Consider the following 15,090-nt stretch of genomic DNA (forward strand, 5'->3'; position numbering starts at 1 on the left):
GGCAGATGGACTCTCGTCTGCACATGCCCTACTTTGCACCACAGCTTGGAGATTCAGAGAGGCACTTCTCTGTGGGCTTAGACCTCAGACACCACTTGGGTTATTGGGCTAAAGCATTACAAGACATCCTGTTCTAGGAGGAATAAGGACAGTTTCTCCTTCCCCCAGGATGTTGCATTCTGTCCCCAAATTGCTATCAAGAAGTGGAAGAGCTGGGTTAGCCAAGGTCATTTAGGATCCTATATAATACTGAAACCCTTGTCAATATTGTTCTTATTGCCAGGCACATACCAGATAAAAGAGGCCAGTTCTCACTGGGTATTAAAATAGTACAATTCCATATTTGTAAAAATGTGAAAAAAGTGCTTATTATGGAATAATACAATTTTGCCACTAAGAATAGCTTTTGCAGCTTGCCAGATACCAAAGATAAAACAAATTAATACATTCAGTTAATATATAAATGCGTTTGTGTATAGATTGCATGCATGCATATGTGCGTTTGTGTATGTGTGTGTTTGAAGAAAAAGACTGTGTGTGTGTATGTGTGTGTGTGTGTGTATAAGTGTGTGTTTCTTACTGGAAATGCTTGGGACCAAAAGTGGTTTGAATTTTGGATTTGGGGGATATTTGCATATTCATAATGAGATATCTTAGATATGATATTTGCACATACATAATGAGATGAGACTTGAATGTGAACACAGAATTCATTCATATTTCATATACAACTTATATACATAGCCCAAAAGTAATTTTATACAGTATTTTTAGTAATCTTGTGCATGAAATAAAGTTTGTGGGCATTGAACTGTCAGAAAGCAAAGGTGTTACTAAAGCAAAGGTGTTTAGAGCATTTTAAGTTAAGGATGCTCAAATATATTTATATTTTTTATATATTTACATAAAATATATATTTATATATGTCTGTGCAAATCAGCTTTAGATCCTAGCTTTAAATCAGTTCCTACAATTTTCTTGTCAAAAATATATTTTGAAACATGATATTTGGTAGTTTTGTCTTGGTTTGTTCTGTAAATAGAAATTCCCCAAGTCCTGGAAGAAAGTTCTTCTCCAGTAGCTGGGCACATGCAGAGCATGATGAAGACAAACTCTAACTCCACAGATATTATAGCTCATCAGTTACGTGGAACACTTATGAATGCACTCTGTTTAAATATACACATATAAAATCAGAGAATAATAGGCCCATAAGGGACCTCACAGAACAATAAGTTAAACCTTAGAAATGAGTAAACTGAGGCTAGTGAGATGAAGATCACAATGTGCACAAGATCACAATTATTTATTGACAAAGTTGGAATAAATCCCTGGTCTTGAGACTCTGGTCCAGCACTTTCTCTACTATATATCATCCCAATGTGTCAACAAATGCATGGTATGTTTGATGTGCATGGTGGTAGGATTTATGAATTTAGAGTGATTCGGGAAGATGTTCCCAGAGGAGGCAAGTTTTGACATATAATTTAAAAGATGGAAAGGCTGTGCTGTGGTCCACAGGACTTGGAAAGCTATTCATTCTGGTCTCAGCAAATCAGAGCCTGGTGAAGACTGCAGGGTATATCTGCCTGGCAAAAGCGGTTCAGGCTTAGTACTGGGTCTTTAAAATTAAGAGGATGCAGAGACCCAGAATCAGGAGCTCTGGGTCTTCAGTTCCTCACCCTGATCTTAAATAAAACCAAAAGCAGACCCTCCCTTCAATGAGTTTCTTCCTGCTACCCTGAAGGTAGCAGAGAAATAGCAGATATTTTAGACATAACCAAATCACTGCAACTGCCAGTTCAGCTAAGACCCAAAGACCCTATAAATATACCTGGCCAGATTCATGATCATATTGTTAATCAGCTTTTCGTTGCTATGAAAAAAATACCTGAGATAAACCACTTTAAAAGAGGAAGAATTTATTTTGGCTCATTATTTCAGAGGTTTCAGTCCATGGTCACTTGGCCCCCTTGATTCTAGGCCTGTTGTAAGCCAGAACATCCTGTGAGGGAGGTCATAGTGGAGCAAAGCTGCCAGGAAGCAGAGAAAAAGGGTGGAGGTTGGGAGGAACGGGAGAGACAAAGCACCCAGGAACAAAATATACCCTTTAAAGGCACATTCAGAGTGGCCCACCTGTTCCAGTTAGACCCTGTCTCCTAAAGTTTTTGTGGCCTCCCAACAGCATCCCCAGCTGGAAACCAAGCCTTCAACACATTTGGGGAACATCCCATAACATTCAGCTAATTCTGTTAGACAGCAGTCTACTGAGATGGAAATTCATGGATTCAGGAAGCAAGGAGTCATGGGTCTAATCCTAGCTCTGCCAGTTTGTGGCTGTGTGGCTGGAAATTCTTAACCTTGCTTAGCCCAACCTACCTAATCTTTTGCCAAACAGTCATATAGGCAAGTCATAGGAGATTAAGTTTTAGTATTTTGGTTTGTTTGTTTTAATAAAAAGCTTCAGTTAGGGGCTGGGGCTGTAGCTCAGTGGTAGAGCACTTTCCTAGCATGTGTGAGGCACTGGGATCAATTCTCAACACCACAAATAAATAAATAAAATAAAGGTCCATCAACAACACACACACACACACACACACACACACATATAAAGCTTTAATTAGCTCATTTATAAAACTGAGTTTTATTCATATTCTCCGCATGAATTGGTTGTAAGGATAAAATGAGCCAATAGTTTTACAATGACTAGGCACATTCTAGTTCAATAAATGATACTTCCATTAGGTCAAGCTTTCAATAAATAATAATGAAAAGGTTTGCTTAGCATGGGAGAAGACCTCAGTTCCATCCCAGTATGATAAAAAAGAAGGAAAAGAATAATAAAAAACATATTACTATTATTTTCTTAAACAGAAGTGAACTACCACACCCAATCCACCACTGTGTTAATATTTTTCTTTTATTATGCAGGTATTTCATATTGAAAAAGTTCTGATGAAAAGAACATGGAGAGAAGCTGAGGCATTTTGTGAAGAATTTGGAGCTCATCTTGCAAGCTTTGCCCATATTGAGGAAGAAAATTTTGTGAATGAACTTTTACATTCAAAATTTAATCGGTAAATATTTTTTAATTTTGAAAAATTATAGACCATCTCCTAGCAAGGGCTTCTCATGGGTGAGTATCACAAATAATTGTTTAAAATCCAGTATTTTGTCTCAAACCTAAAACTAACTAGTCACTAATTGTGGGGGATAAAAAATCTACATTCACATTATATTGTATCAAGCTCACATTTCATAAAACAAAGAAAATAGTCATGATAGTTTTGATATTTGAAATCTTTTCTGTGTACCTCAAGTCAGATTTTTAGAGTTTTTCTGCCAAACAATATCCAGGTCAGTGATTTTCAAAGTGTTGTCTGAGTATCCCAAAGGTCCTGGATGCCAAAAACAGAGGGGGGCCAAATGGACAGAGCTCCAGGTCCTTGCTCACCGACTCACCAGAGTAGCTCCAACCATTGCCATTGCTAATTATTTTCTATATAAAGGGAGTTCCACTCAAGATTTTGTTTGGGGGGGGAAAAATCCTAGTAAAATCCTAATATTTATTTATTTATTTATTTAGATGGTTTTTTTTTTAGTTGTAGATAGACACGATACCTTTATTTAAGTTATTTATTTTTATGTGGTGCTAAGGATCAAACCCCGTGCTTCACACATGCGAGGTGAGTACTCTACCACTGAGACACAACCCCAGCCCCAAAATCCTAATATTTTTTTAAAAAGTCCAATCCAACCCTGTAATTTTAAATTTGAGGAAAGAGGCTTTCACTTATTTGTGTCTATTTGTAAGTTTATATAATCTTGAATTCCATGGAGTTAGAAATTCAATTCTTTGAATTGGAAAAAAAAAAATCTAATGGTCTTAACACCAATAGTTAACACCAAACTATTTTTTGAGAAAAATCCTATCCTTCCCCATAAGTTTCCTTGCAAGACACTCCCATGAAGAAGTTAATATATAACATCTATTGAATTGTTCATCTTTAGTGTTTACAAAAATAAACTTAAAGTGGACGTTTCTTTTTGTGTTTTTGATGGGAAAGAAGTACAGGACAAAGACAATTTCCATTTTATTATTATTTGTGGTTCTGGCGATTGAACCCAGGGACTTGGGCATACTGGTAAGCACTGAACCACATTCTTGGTCCTAAAGCTGAGAGTTTTGACAACCTCCCCCACTTAGTTTCATATAGTATTCCATGGGGAAAAGATATTTTGTGGCTAAATATGATTGCAAAACAATGTGCAAACTTGGAAATTTGCTATGTATATTATTATTTAAGACTTTTAGAAGGAAGCACTTTCTTTGTTAATTTTTTTTTTTTTTTTAGTGTGGTACCCAGGATTGAATCCAGACCTCATACACATACCACTGAACTGCATACATCTCCAACCCTTTTTACTTTCTTATTTCCAGAAGGGTTCCCACTAAATTGCCCAGACTGACATTGAACTTTCAATCCTCCACCTAAGCCTCACCAATAGATGGAATTACATGTGGTGCCACTGTGCCCACCTATAATCCTTTTTTTGAGAACACTTATTAACATCCCACCGAAACTGCTAGTCCCTACAGGAAATGCTAACTTGAGACAGTGGTTCCAGAGCCTGGCCAATCACCACTCTGGTTCCATATCACAGCTGCCAACTCAGACTTAATGAGGCTAATATTTAAGAAACTTGTGGCTAACTGTATTTTTTTTTTTTCTAGAGATTGAACCCAGGGGTGCTTAATGACTGAGCCACATCCCCAGCCTTTTTGGTTTTTTTATTTTGAGACAGGGTCTTTATAAGCTGCTTAGGGCCTTTCTAAATTGCTGAGGCTGGCTTTGAATTTGTGATCCTCCTGCCCAGCCTCCCAGCTGCTGGGATCACAGGCATGCGCCACTGTGCCCCGCTGGGTAAACTGGATTATTAAACCAGGTATGGGGTCACAGATACAAGGGAGGGGTGGTAAATTATGCCATGGTTTGTTGCTTTAGTTCCTTACAAAACATATTCGCATATTCTGCCTTTGATTTTGGCAAGGTTTGCTAAATAAAACAATCACATGCAAAAGACCTCCTAGCTTAAGATTAAATATCATTATGTCATTTCTATTTACATAAATTCTCACACTTATAATTTCTAGTAGAATTTCATGCCAAGCATCTATCAAATCATTGATCTTCAGCATCTAATCACAAAAACTATATAATATATGTTTTATTTATTTTTTGCCCAGACTATCAAAGGGAATTCAGTCAAATCATGTGCATGGTGTTTATTTTCAAATTATACAATGTGAGGGAATTTATGGAGAGAAAATAAGTATCAACTTGTCTTCTATGAGCAAGTATATAGCAAGAAAAATGAAGAACTCTGAATTCAGTGAAGAAAGAAAACAAAAATTCTCAGCCTGGGGAGAGAGGTGTGGGTTTCCAGCCTATTTTGGTGATTAATAGACTTGACTTAACCTTAGGGCAGTCATTCTCACCTTCTCACTACCTTGACTGCATCGTGTCACCTGGACACTGACTGGACAGGCACAGCTCAGACTCTCTAAGTTGCATTGGACTTTAATTTGTATCATTCAGGCAGAGTAGTTCACGTATTTGAGAAGCAATGCTTCAGAGTAGGCTTGCTTCTCTGCACTAAGGAAAATAAAGCATCTGCCATGACTTCTGAATCTTTTAAATCTTTAATTCTTCAAAATTATTCTCAGAAAATTATCTTAGTGAGATGGTTCATTGTACAATTAGGCTTTATTGCTTGATTTATTGAGTACTCTGAGATTTGACATATTTGTACTCTGCCTAATAGGAGGGAAGATTATTCTCTGAGGAGCTTCTTGCCAAATCTAAACCAGTGGTGACTGCTGAAGTTAATCTACCATGGCCCAGGCTGATTTGCTGCAGAATTATTTATGTTGTAATCTGGAAAAAAAAAAAAAAACCTACTGTGTACCTTTTATCAAGTGGAAATGATGTGATTTACTTTCAAGAGAATACATGAAAATTTAACAAAAGAGCAACAAAATCAAACCACAAAATAGAAGTATAAATAGTAATGTTGTATATGGAGCAAAGTAGTAAAAAGTCCTCTAGGAAAAATATTTTCCAAAATTTCTTCCCAACCTGCTTTCATGTGTTATCCTGAGGCATCACCATTTCTGATAAGAACCCCATGTCCTCAATATGCATTAACTTTTCTCCATCTGCACATCATCAGTGAACAAGCCACACAAACCAAGAGAAATAGGACATGACTCTAAATCTTATTCCAGCTCATTTTGTAGCACAGGGTTTGCCATTAAAAATATTCAATCAGTTTGTGTTGATTGGTTCAATCCTGCCAATAGCATCAGCTGTTTCCTGCACATATAAATATTTTAAAAGACTTTTTGAACCTTTTACATAATGTACATTTGATCAGAAAGGCAAAGTTTTTGTTTCTTCTCTTCTTAGGACAGAAGAAAGGCAGTTCTGGATTGGATTTAATAAAAGAAACCCACTAAGTGCTGGTTCGTGGGAGTGGTCTGATGGAACTCCAGTAAGTCTTCCCAAACTGGACAAAAGGAGATGAATTCAAAACAGTGGCCCTGGAACCACTTGGTAAACTTGGTCGGTTTTCTAAATGATTCCTAGAAATAATGACCCTTGTCTCCTATGACACACAGCACTGGACTATGGTACCAAAAGAATTATTTTTTTAAGGTCCTGGAAAACCTTCACTAACCAGATTGTTCTAAGGTTGCCTATAGTGTCTCATTCTGAAATCAAAATCCCCCCCCCAAGTCCTCTGAAACCATTTCCTATGTGAAGAGTCATTTGGTAGAAAACCAACAATTCTGTAAAATAATGCCAGGTTTCTTTTACCCTACCCCTCCTAGCCTGCACAGGGCCTGTGTCAGTATGGGACCCTTGTTCATGTCACAATGAAAAGGAGACTATTTTGGAGAACTGTTTTTAGTTTATCTCACAGTTATGGTTTTGATATGAGGTGTCCCCCAAATGCTCCTGTGTTAATGCAGGAATATTCAGAGGTGATATGATTAAATTATGAGAGCTGTAACCTAACCAGACCATCCTTCTTTGAGTGAACTGATTGGGTAATTGAGGTAGGCAGGGTAAGGCTAGAGGAGGTGAGTCACTAGGGGTCTACTCTGGAAAGGGTGTGTCTTTTCTGTGGCCCTTTCCCCTCCTCCCCTTTCTTGGCTTCCTGGTTGCTATATCCTGACTGAGCAGCTATCCTCTACCATGCTCTTCTGCCTCACCTTGGGCTCAGAGCACTGGATTCAGCCCACTGTGGTCTAAATCTCTGAAACCAAGAGCCAAAATAAATTTTCCCTTCTCTAAGTTGTTCTTGTTGGATTCTTTGGTCACAGCAACAAAAAGCTGACTGACACACTACTCTAAAAGGACAGAAATGTCAGCCTTAGAAATATCACATCTATTTCAGGTAGAACAAATTGTTCCAGAAGTGGGTGGGGGGAAGTATAGCTGTTCATTCAGCCTCATTATTTGCAAACCTATGTGAAGGAGAGAGAAAGAACTCACCACTGAGTTCTCTTTTCAGGTACAATGAGGAATTCTCACATTTTCCCTAAGGCAATGGAAATACTGAAGCATATAATATCCAAGACCAAAATGGATCCATCTTAGGGCATGTGCAAAATCAAGTTATTCAGTTTCAACTGAGAAACAGGGAGACTAGTAAGAGCCTGCAGTGAATTTTTAATGCTTCTGCTGTTTGTTGAGCCTTCACAGTGTTCCATGAACTGAGCTGAATGCACTCCTGCATGATCTCATTTCATCCCCACAATGGCTCACAGCAGTGGGCAATAAATGATGAGTGGGTGGCCCAGAATAATGCAGAAGAGAGTCAGGATTTGCATATAGGTGGTCTGACTCCAGAGCCACAATATTATGATATTTCCTAGTTGGCAAAATATCAGCTGCCAAGCTTTGAAATAGTAAAGACCAATAGAGAAAAGTCCACTACATAGATGAAACTCAAATTTGTAGCCAGGAAGGGATTTATTAAAAAAAAAAAAAAAATCTGTGCTTCTAATGGTAACAAAAATAATGATAAAGGCTTGCTAGTTAAAAAACAAAAATAATATTTCTGCTCCAACATTGCTTCTTTGGAAAAGATATCAGGAGCAAGAGTGGGAAGACAGCTTAGAGATCACTCAGCTGCATCTATTTTGTTAATGAAGAAACTGAGGCCAAGAAACAATGGAGCATTAAAGTCAATACAGCACTTAAAAAAACAAACATGCACCGGGTGTGGTGGTGCACACCTGTAATCCTAGCAGCTCTGGAGGCTGAGGCAGGAGAATTGCAAGTTCAAAGCCAGCCCCAGCAAAAGCTAAGCATTTCAGTGAGATCCTGTCTCTAAATGAAATACCAATGGGGCTGGGGATGTGTGTGGTTCAGTGGTCAAGTGAAGTTCAATCCCTGGTACCCCCAAAAATAAAAATAAAAACAAACAAACATGCTACATAGAGGTTGAGAATACTTCATTTTGTTTTACTAAAACACATTCATTAGTAATAAGAGGAGAAAAGACTATGGTTCAGAAAACAATGACAAAAAGGCCATGAAACTATAGACTGAGGTCCTATGACCACCTGCTGGCAGAATGAATTCACAACATTATCTGAACCTGTGGATAAATATATTTATGTCAGATAAATTGTTGCATGACTGTATATATTTGAGGAGGACTATAAATGGTTTCACACATCCTTCTTTTTCCAATTTTTTATCACAATTTTACTTGTGATCCATCCACTCTTCTGTCAGATAAGCATTAAATAGTTGAGAAGGCTAAATCTTTATGAATTATGGAGCTATATGACCTATGTGGTCACTCATGGAAATTTTTGGTAGTTTCCTGACTGAAAAGCTAGCTGTGGATTAGAATTTAGTTATGAGAAACTAAAAGCTTAGCATATACACAAAGGAACCAACATCAAAGGTGATGCCCAGATCTGGCTCATTCTTGTGCCTCTAAGAAGTTTACCCAGGATCCCAGGGTGAGACTAATCCTGCCAGTTAGAAAATAGTGCTAGCTCTGAACAAAGCTTGCACCAGATTTCTTCCTTCTGGAGAAAGGAGTCGCATGCCCCCTTTTTAAGAAAAAGCATCTTTAAGAAAAAACATGCTAAACACTAATTAGCTTGTTCTTCACAAATGTGGAACAACCTTTAACTAGAACGACACGCAAACATTTCTGAAGCTTCCTCTAGAAATCTATAATGATTATGTGCACGGAATTCTTCTTTGATCTTCTGAAACTTCAATCATTAAGGAATAACAAACTTCATCTGCTGCAGGTTGTCTCTTCATTTTTAGACAGTATTTATTTTGAAGAAGATGCAAGAAATTGTGCTGTGTATAAAGCAAATAAAACATTGCTGCCCTCACACTGTGGTTCCCGCCGTGAATGGATATGCAAAATCCCAAGAGGTAAAAATATTAATAAGGTTTTTACTTTATGCTTGAACTAATAATGTGTATAACATTTCCCCTAGTGAAGAGATCTAGAGATTCAAAATCAAAGCACCCTGAACCACAATGCCAACAGCCCACATGATGGAGCAAGTTGCACTATTTTAGTAAAGCATATATCACAGGGAACTGATGAAAGATAACCACCAGTGCTGTATGCCATTAGTCCACTGGGAATTAGGGCAAACAGCCAATATTACAGAATATTTATTATTGCAAGTACAGTTGGAAAGAAACGTCACTTTGACATTACAAGCAAATAGGATTACTTGGGGCTGGGATATAGCCCAGTTGGTAGAGTGCTTGCCTTGTATGCACAAGGCCCTGGGTTCAATCCCCAGAACCATAAAAAAAAAAATAGGATTACTTGGACCATGAGTAAGTAGAAGCCCGTAGCACAGCATGTAACATGCAGTACATTCGTGCCCTTTCTTCTTTAATCAGAAATCTCTCTGGGAAAAAAAAGAAAAGAAAGAAAATTCTCTGGAGCCTCCTTTTTAAAATGCAACTTGAACTGACCATATTCCAAACAACACAAAGTACCTGTTTTTTACATGATTATTTTTTAAGGTGAAGTGAATTATAGTATGTATAGACTGAAGTGAGTCAGAGACACCTGTGAAGAAAGGTCAGTCAAGGTGGTTTGCTTTCACTTTGCAGATGTGAGACCCAAGATTCCACCCTGGTACCAGTATGGTAAGAACTACCTTGGCATTTCTCAAATCTCTAATTATAAACTATCCAGGTGCTATTATATACCTTTATTATATTATCACCTTCCTCCAATTGAGCCTCTCTTTTCTGATGTAAATCTAGAGCTAATTTGTTCAAATTAATAAGTCAATAATTAATTGATTAATTAATAATTGAAATCATTAAATATGATTGAAGACTAATATCATAACTTAATTCCATTTTCATGACACATGATTTTAAAATATCATCCACCCCTGACCTTCAAATACTAGTATAAGTTTCTTATATGATGTAGAATAAAAAAAAAGTAAATTATGTATTTATTTATATGTGTGCATGTCTGTGATTGTGTTTGTGTGTTTGCATATGCCCTGACCAGATTACAAATTTGAGGTCAATCATGTGTATTATAACCCTCAACAGATTTGGCACCATTTGCAGGTTTATTTTTCTTTCAGATGCGCCCTGGCTCTTTTATCAGGATGCAGAGTACCTTTTTCATACCTATGCCTCCGAGTGGTCCTCCTTTGAGTTTGTCTGTGGCTGGCTGCGCAGTGATCTTCTCACAATTCATTCTGCACATGAGCAAGAATTCATCCACAGCAAAATAAGAGCGGTACTTGAATATAATTCACCTTGAGAATTTCTCATTAGGACCTTCTTCTGTCCTTGTACAGGATTTTTCTTTTTTAATTTGACTTCAGACATTCATTTAAATTTCAGTAAAAGCCATGGATTTTTGAGAATTGTTTTTCTTCCAGTTATAGAGATTAAGAGAAAATACTAGAGAGATTTACTATGTTGCTTAATCATTTCACATCTCATCATTTTTATTAGCAACGTTAGTGAATAAGTAAATTTTATTGTTTTGTAAGTGCACTGATTATTTAACACATATTTATTGAGAGCTCTCTAGGAACTAAGATTCCATCAGTGATTAAAACTAACCAAAATTCCTTCCTTTATGGAGTTTATAATCTAGTCTGGGATGAAAGATCATAATCAATACAAGTAAACAGAATTACATAATACATTAGAAAAGCATAAGTGGATAAATATAATGAAGGAAAATATAGCTCAAATGAAGGATGAGGAATGCCTGATTGGGTGGAGGGATGACAGTTCTGATGTTTCAAATCTTACATGAATATATGACTTTTAAATTTGTAAAGATTCAACATATAGAAAATTACAGTTTTCAGTTTCCACTTAAGATAAAAGACCAGCCTGAATCTTTTGAGGAACTAGGAACATACAAGACCTGACCTGATAAACAATAAAATAAACTTCCAAGGAATAGCATAGTCTTCAGTGCATGTCTACAGTTAAGAGTTTCTAAGTATGGAGCATGTTCCAGGCACTGTGAGATTTGACACAAAAAAATGACACAAAAATGTAGGAGACAGTCTCAGTTTTCAAAGAAGCTGGAGATACACACACACACACACACACACACACACACACATACTACACACACAATATATATATATGTAAATATATATATACACACATATACTTCAAAACATCATGTTACACATGATAAATATATATACTTGATCTGCCAATTTTTTTCAGAATTATAAAATAAGATGCTAAAAATGAGAATGCAGTAAGTAAATTGGCAGCTCTAAGGAGGAAAAATCTCCTTCCTAACTTCCCCTGAGAAACCTTTGAAAGCAAAGCCAGTCATTTTTTTTAATTTAACCATATTTCATAATCTCCCCGACTCTTTTAATAATCTTTTCATGTCTTTGTAAATTGACGGTTAAAATGAAGCATGAACTTGTAGGAAAATATCTTTTCCCACAGTTCATGGAGATTTTCCATTTCTTTATCCTTTGCGTTACACATACAGCCAGCAAGATACAGGCAAGTTGGGACTTCTGCCTCCTTATGATGGAAAAGCCAAGAAACAGAGATTAGGTGACAATCACTCCGTCCCACATAGACTCAGTAGCAGAACAACCCCTACTGCCAGCACCCTCCCACTATTGGATCATATGCTATTTTGCCACCTCTTTACTGCTACAAATGGAACACTCCAACCAAAACTGTCATGTTCAATATCAACACATCACATACCACAATGTCAGAAAATTCATTTTTTTCTTTAGCCAGATACCAGACTCTGGCTGTAGGTGGCAATAACAGGAAATCAGGTGAATGGCTGAAAACCAGTCTACCACATGCAAAGTACACGTTCCAAAAGGAGCTGTGATTTTGCAATACTTACTGAACAGAGCCAGGCACTGGGCTAAGTTCTAACATCTAATTCCACTTAATCTTTCCAAAAGCCCTCTGTGGAAAGTCTATTATTAGTATATTTTACAGATGAGGAAGCTAAGACTTGGAATAAGCTAAGCAACTTGGACACATAGCAACTAAACCATGGCATTTGGAAAGGAACCCAGATCTTTTAAAAACCCTACACTATGCTGCCTGTGACAGCAGACAGCAGGGTCAGGGTGAATAAAAGCACAATATCTACACTATATTAAAATGCTCATTATAAAATCTCTTCCCAAAGGTGACTGTCAGCTATGTCTCAGATGTGAACAGTGAAGGGCTTCTTTCCAACAGAGCTGACCTCTTCTGGGTATTTCTGTAGGTTGTCCCTCTTCGTCTTGCCTCTTAATTCATCTCCTAATTTGGGGAAGGTAGGAAGACAGTGGAGATAGCAAAGTTAATACCTCCCATAGAAGAGAATATAAGGCTCCATGGGTTTAGCAGTTTGAGAAGTGACAGCCAATGCCAAAATGTAGTTGAAGACTCTGATCTAACCTTGCAGTGCCTTATTCAGCAAAACTGTAACCCTACCTATGCCTGTGGGAATATAGAGTGCCCTGTCAGTGTTATAAGTGACCTGCCCTTAGGGGTATAGCCTTCTGTGCCACAAAAGAAAATTATTGGAAGATACACAGTGTGGAGACTAAGAAAGGAGAACGAGGACTGTCTCTGTCCGTTTGAGCTATTATAACAAAATACCATAGACTGAAGGAGGGAGACTCACAGACAGCAAAATTTTATTTCTCACATTCCTGGAGACTGGGAATCTAAGATCCAGGCACTGGCAAATTCAGTGTCTTAGGAGGACCTGCTTCCTGTCCAAAGACAGCTGTTTTCTCACTGTGTCCTTACATGACAGAAGGGATGAGTTCACTCTCTGAGGTCCCTTTGAAAAGGGCACTAATCCCATTCATAAATACTTCACCCTTGTTACCTATTCACCTTCCCAAAGGCCCTTGGGGATTAGGCTTAAAACCTGTAAATCTGGGGGAACACAAACATTCAGCCTATAGCAGAGGCCAAGGGGAAAGAGTATCAAATTAGAAAAATTAAAGTTGTAAATTTCCAAGCAATTATTATATCTGCTATGTTGGCCACTTTGTCTTGGTGGGGGTGATGGTGGTATTAATGGTATCTGTTAATGTATAAGTAAGAAATCCCATAACTAAGAATGTCCTACTGCAATGGGTCAATCTAGGAGAAATTATTTTATTCAAGAATAGGAGCCAAACTCATAGAGTTCATGCCACTTGCTTCTGTGGCACATCCATCTTATAAATGTAGGAAAAACTGGAGTAAGTAACTAAATGCTTTTTAAATTGTGAATGTGTTTTATATAGCTTCCCTCCCTATGAATAGTTATTATTAGAACTGCAAAAAAAAAAAAAAAAAAGGTTTAGTTGGAGTATAAAAGAATTATGTACCAGAAACCTGGATACAGTTTTTAAAATCTGAAGAAAAAAAATTTTTTTAACAAAATCTTTCCATCTTGTGGAAGAAATCAGCCAGTGCTTTCTCTCTGAAATTTTGAAAAATAGAAGGCCACAGACACCATCAGAGTGAATTTTGAGTATTTCTCTGTTGAGTATTCTTGATAATTAGATAATGCCTTAGGTAAAAAGCACTTAAGAGTTATTAGATATGAACACCTATCATCAGTTCACTTAGCTATATTATATTTTATATTATTAACACAAAATTTGCATTTTTATATTATATTACACAATATTTGCATTTCAAAATGAAAACAACCTATTACCATTATTTTTTATTTTTTTAGTTGTTGATAGATCTTTATTTATTTATTTTTATTTATTTATATGTGGTGCTGAGAATTGAACCCAGTGCCTCACACATGCCAGCCAAGTACGCTACTGCTGAGCCCCAGCCCCAGCCCCTATTATCATTATTTTTAAATTTTATTTCTAAATACCTACAAATATATATCAAATCCATTAGTCCTCCTCCAAAATCTAATTTTAAGCCCTTAAGGTAACTTGGTTTTTGCCATTTTCTATGGAAACATTTTAAAAGGTGACAGGCTGTTCCTCTTTATATAGTTTAGTAAATTAAATATATTGACTGTTGTATTTTATATCTTTTTGGCAAGCTCTTCCCATGTGATGTTACCTAGGTACAACAAAACACAATTGATCTTATAAAATTCATAATCATATCACATTTATTAATAATGTTTCTATTGTCGTGATCTTATACCTAAGCTAAAATGCAAAAGATCCATTTTTCACAGGGATTTTTCTGTCTGGGTATCTTCTAACTTGTGAAGCTTTGTGCCTTATCACAACAGGTCATGATGGGCTGTGTGGGAGATGACTGTACCATAATTGAGGCGGTAATCAATATGCCTCTTAAGATGCAATAGTTACCATTTCCCTTTAGAGATCCTTAATTGGGGGAGTGAACAATCAGGCCATGATTTGCACTATCGTGGCACAGGAGTCCTCTTTAAATGGAATGAAATTGTTGTGGTTCTCCCACTAAGTTCCCAGCCAGTCTCAATGGACCCATTCCCAAGTCTGACAATGAGAATCTAAATTCAGCATGTAGGAACATGTCCACGAAACGA

The 15,090-nt window shown here is 37.0% G+C and overlaps 1 protein-coding gene across 1 annotated transcript in view; it reads left to right on the forward strand.

The window, feature by feature from the left end:
• Positions 1-15,090, forward strand: part of Pla2r1 (phospholipase A2 receptor 1) — a 120,668-nt gene that overhangs the window by 77,028 nt on the left and 28,550 nt on the right. The window contains exons 13-17 of the mRNA XM_027937987.2: positions 2,932-3,077; positions 6,471-6,555; positions 9,347-9,479; positions 10,182-10,217; positions 10,676-10,833. Coding sequence (XP_027793788.2) covers positions 2,932-3,077; positions 6,471-6,555; positions 9,347-9,479; positions 10,182-10,217; positions 10,676-10,833 — 558 coding nt within the window. The remainder of the gene's footprint in view (positions 1-2,931; positions 3,078-6,470; positions 6,556-9,346; positions 9,480-10,181; positions 10,218-10,675; positions 10,834-15,090) is intronic.

The sequence above is a fragment of the Marmota flaviventris genome, chromosome 11 (genome assembly GCF_047511675.1).
Source record: "Marmota flaviventris isolate mMarFla1 chromosome 11, mMarFla1.hap1, whole genome shotgun sequence".
In the NCBI taxonomy this organism is placed as follows: Eukaryota; Metazoa; Chordata; class Mammalia; order Rodentia; family Sciuridae; genus Marmota; species Marmota flaviventris.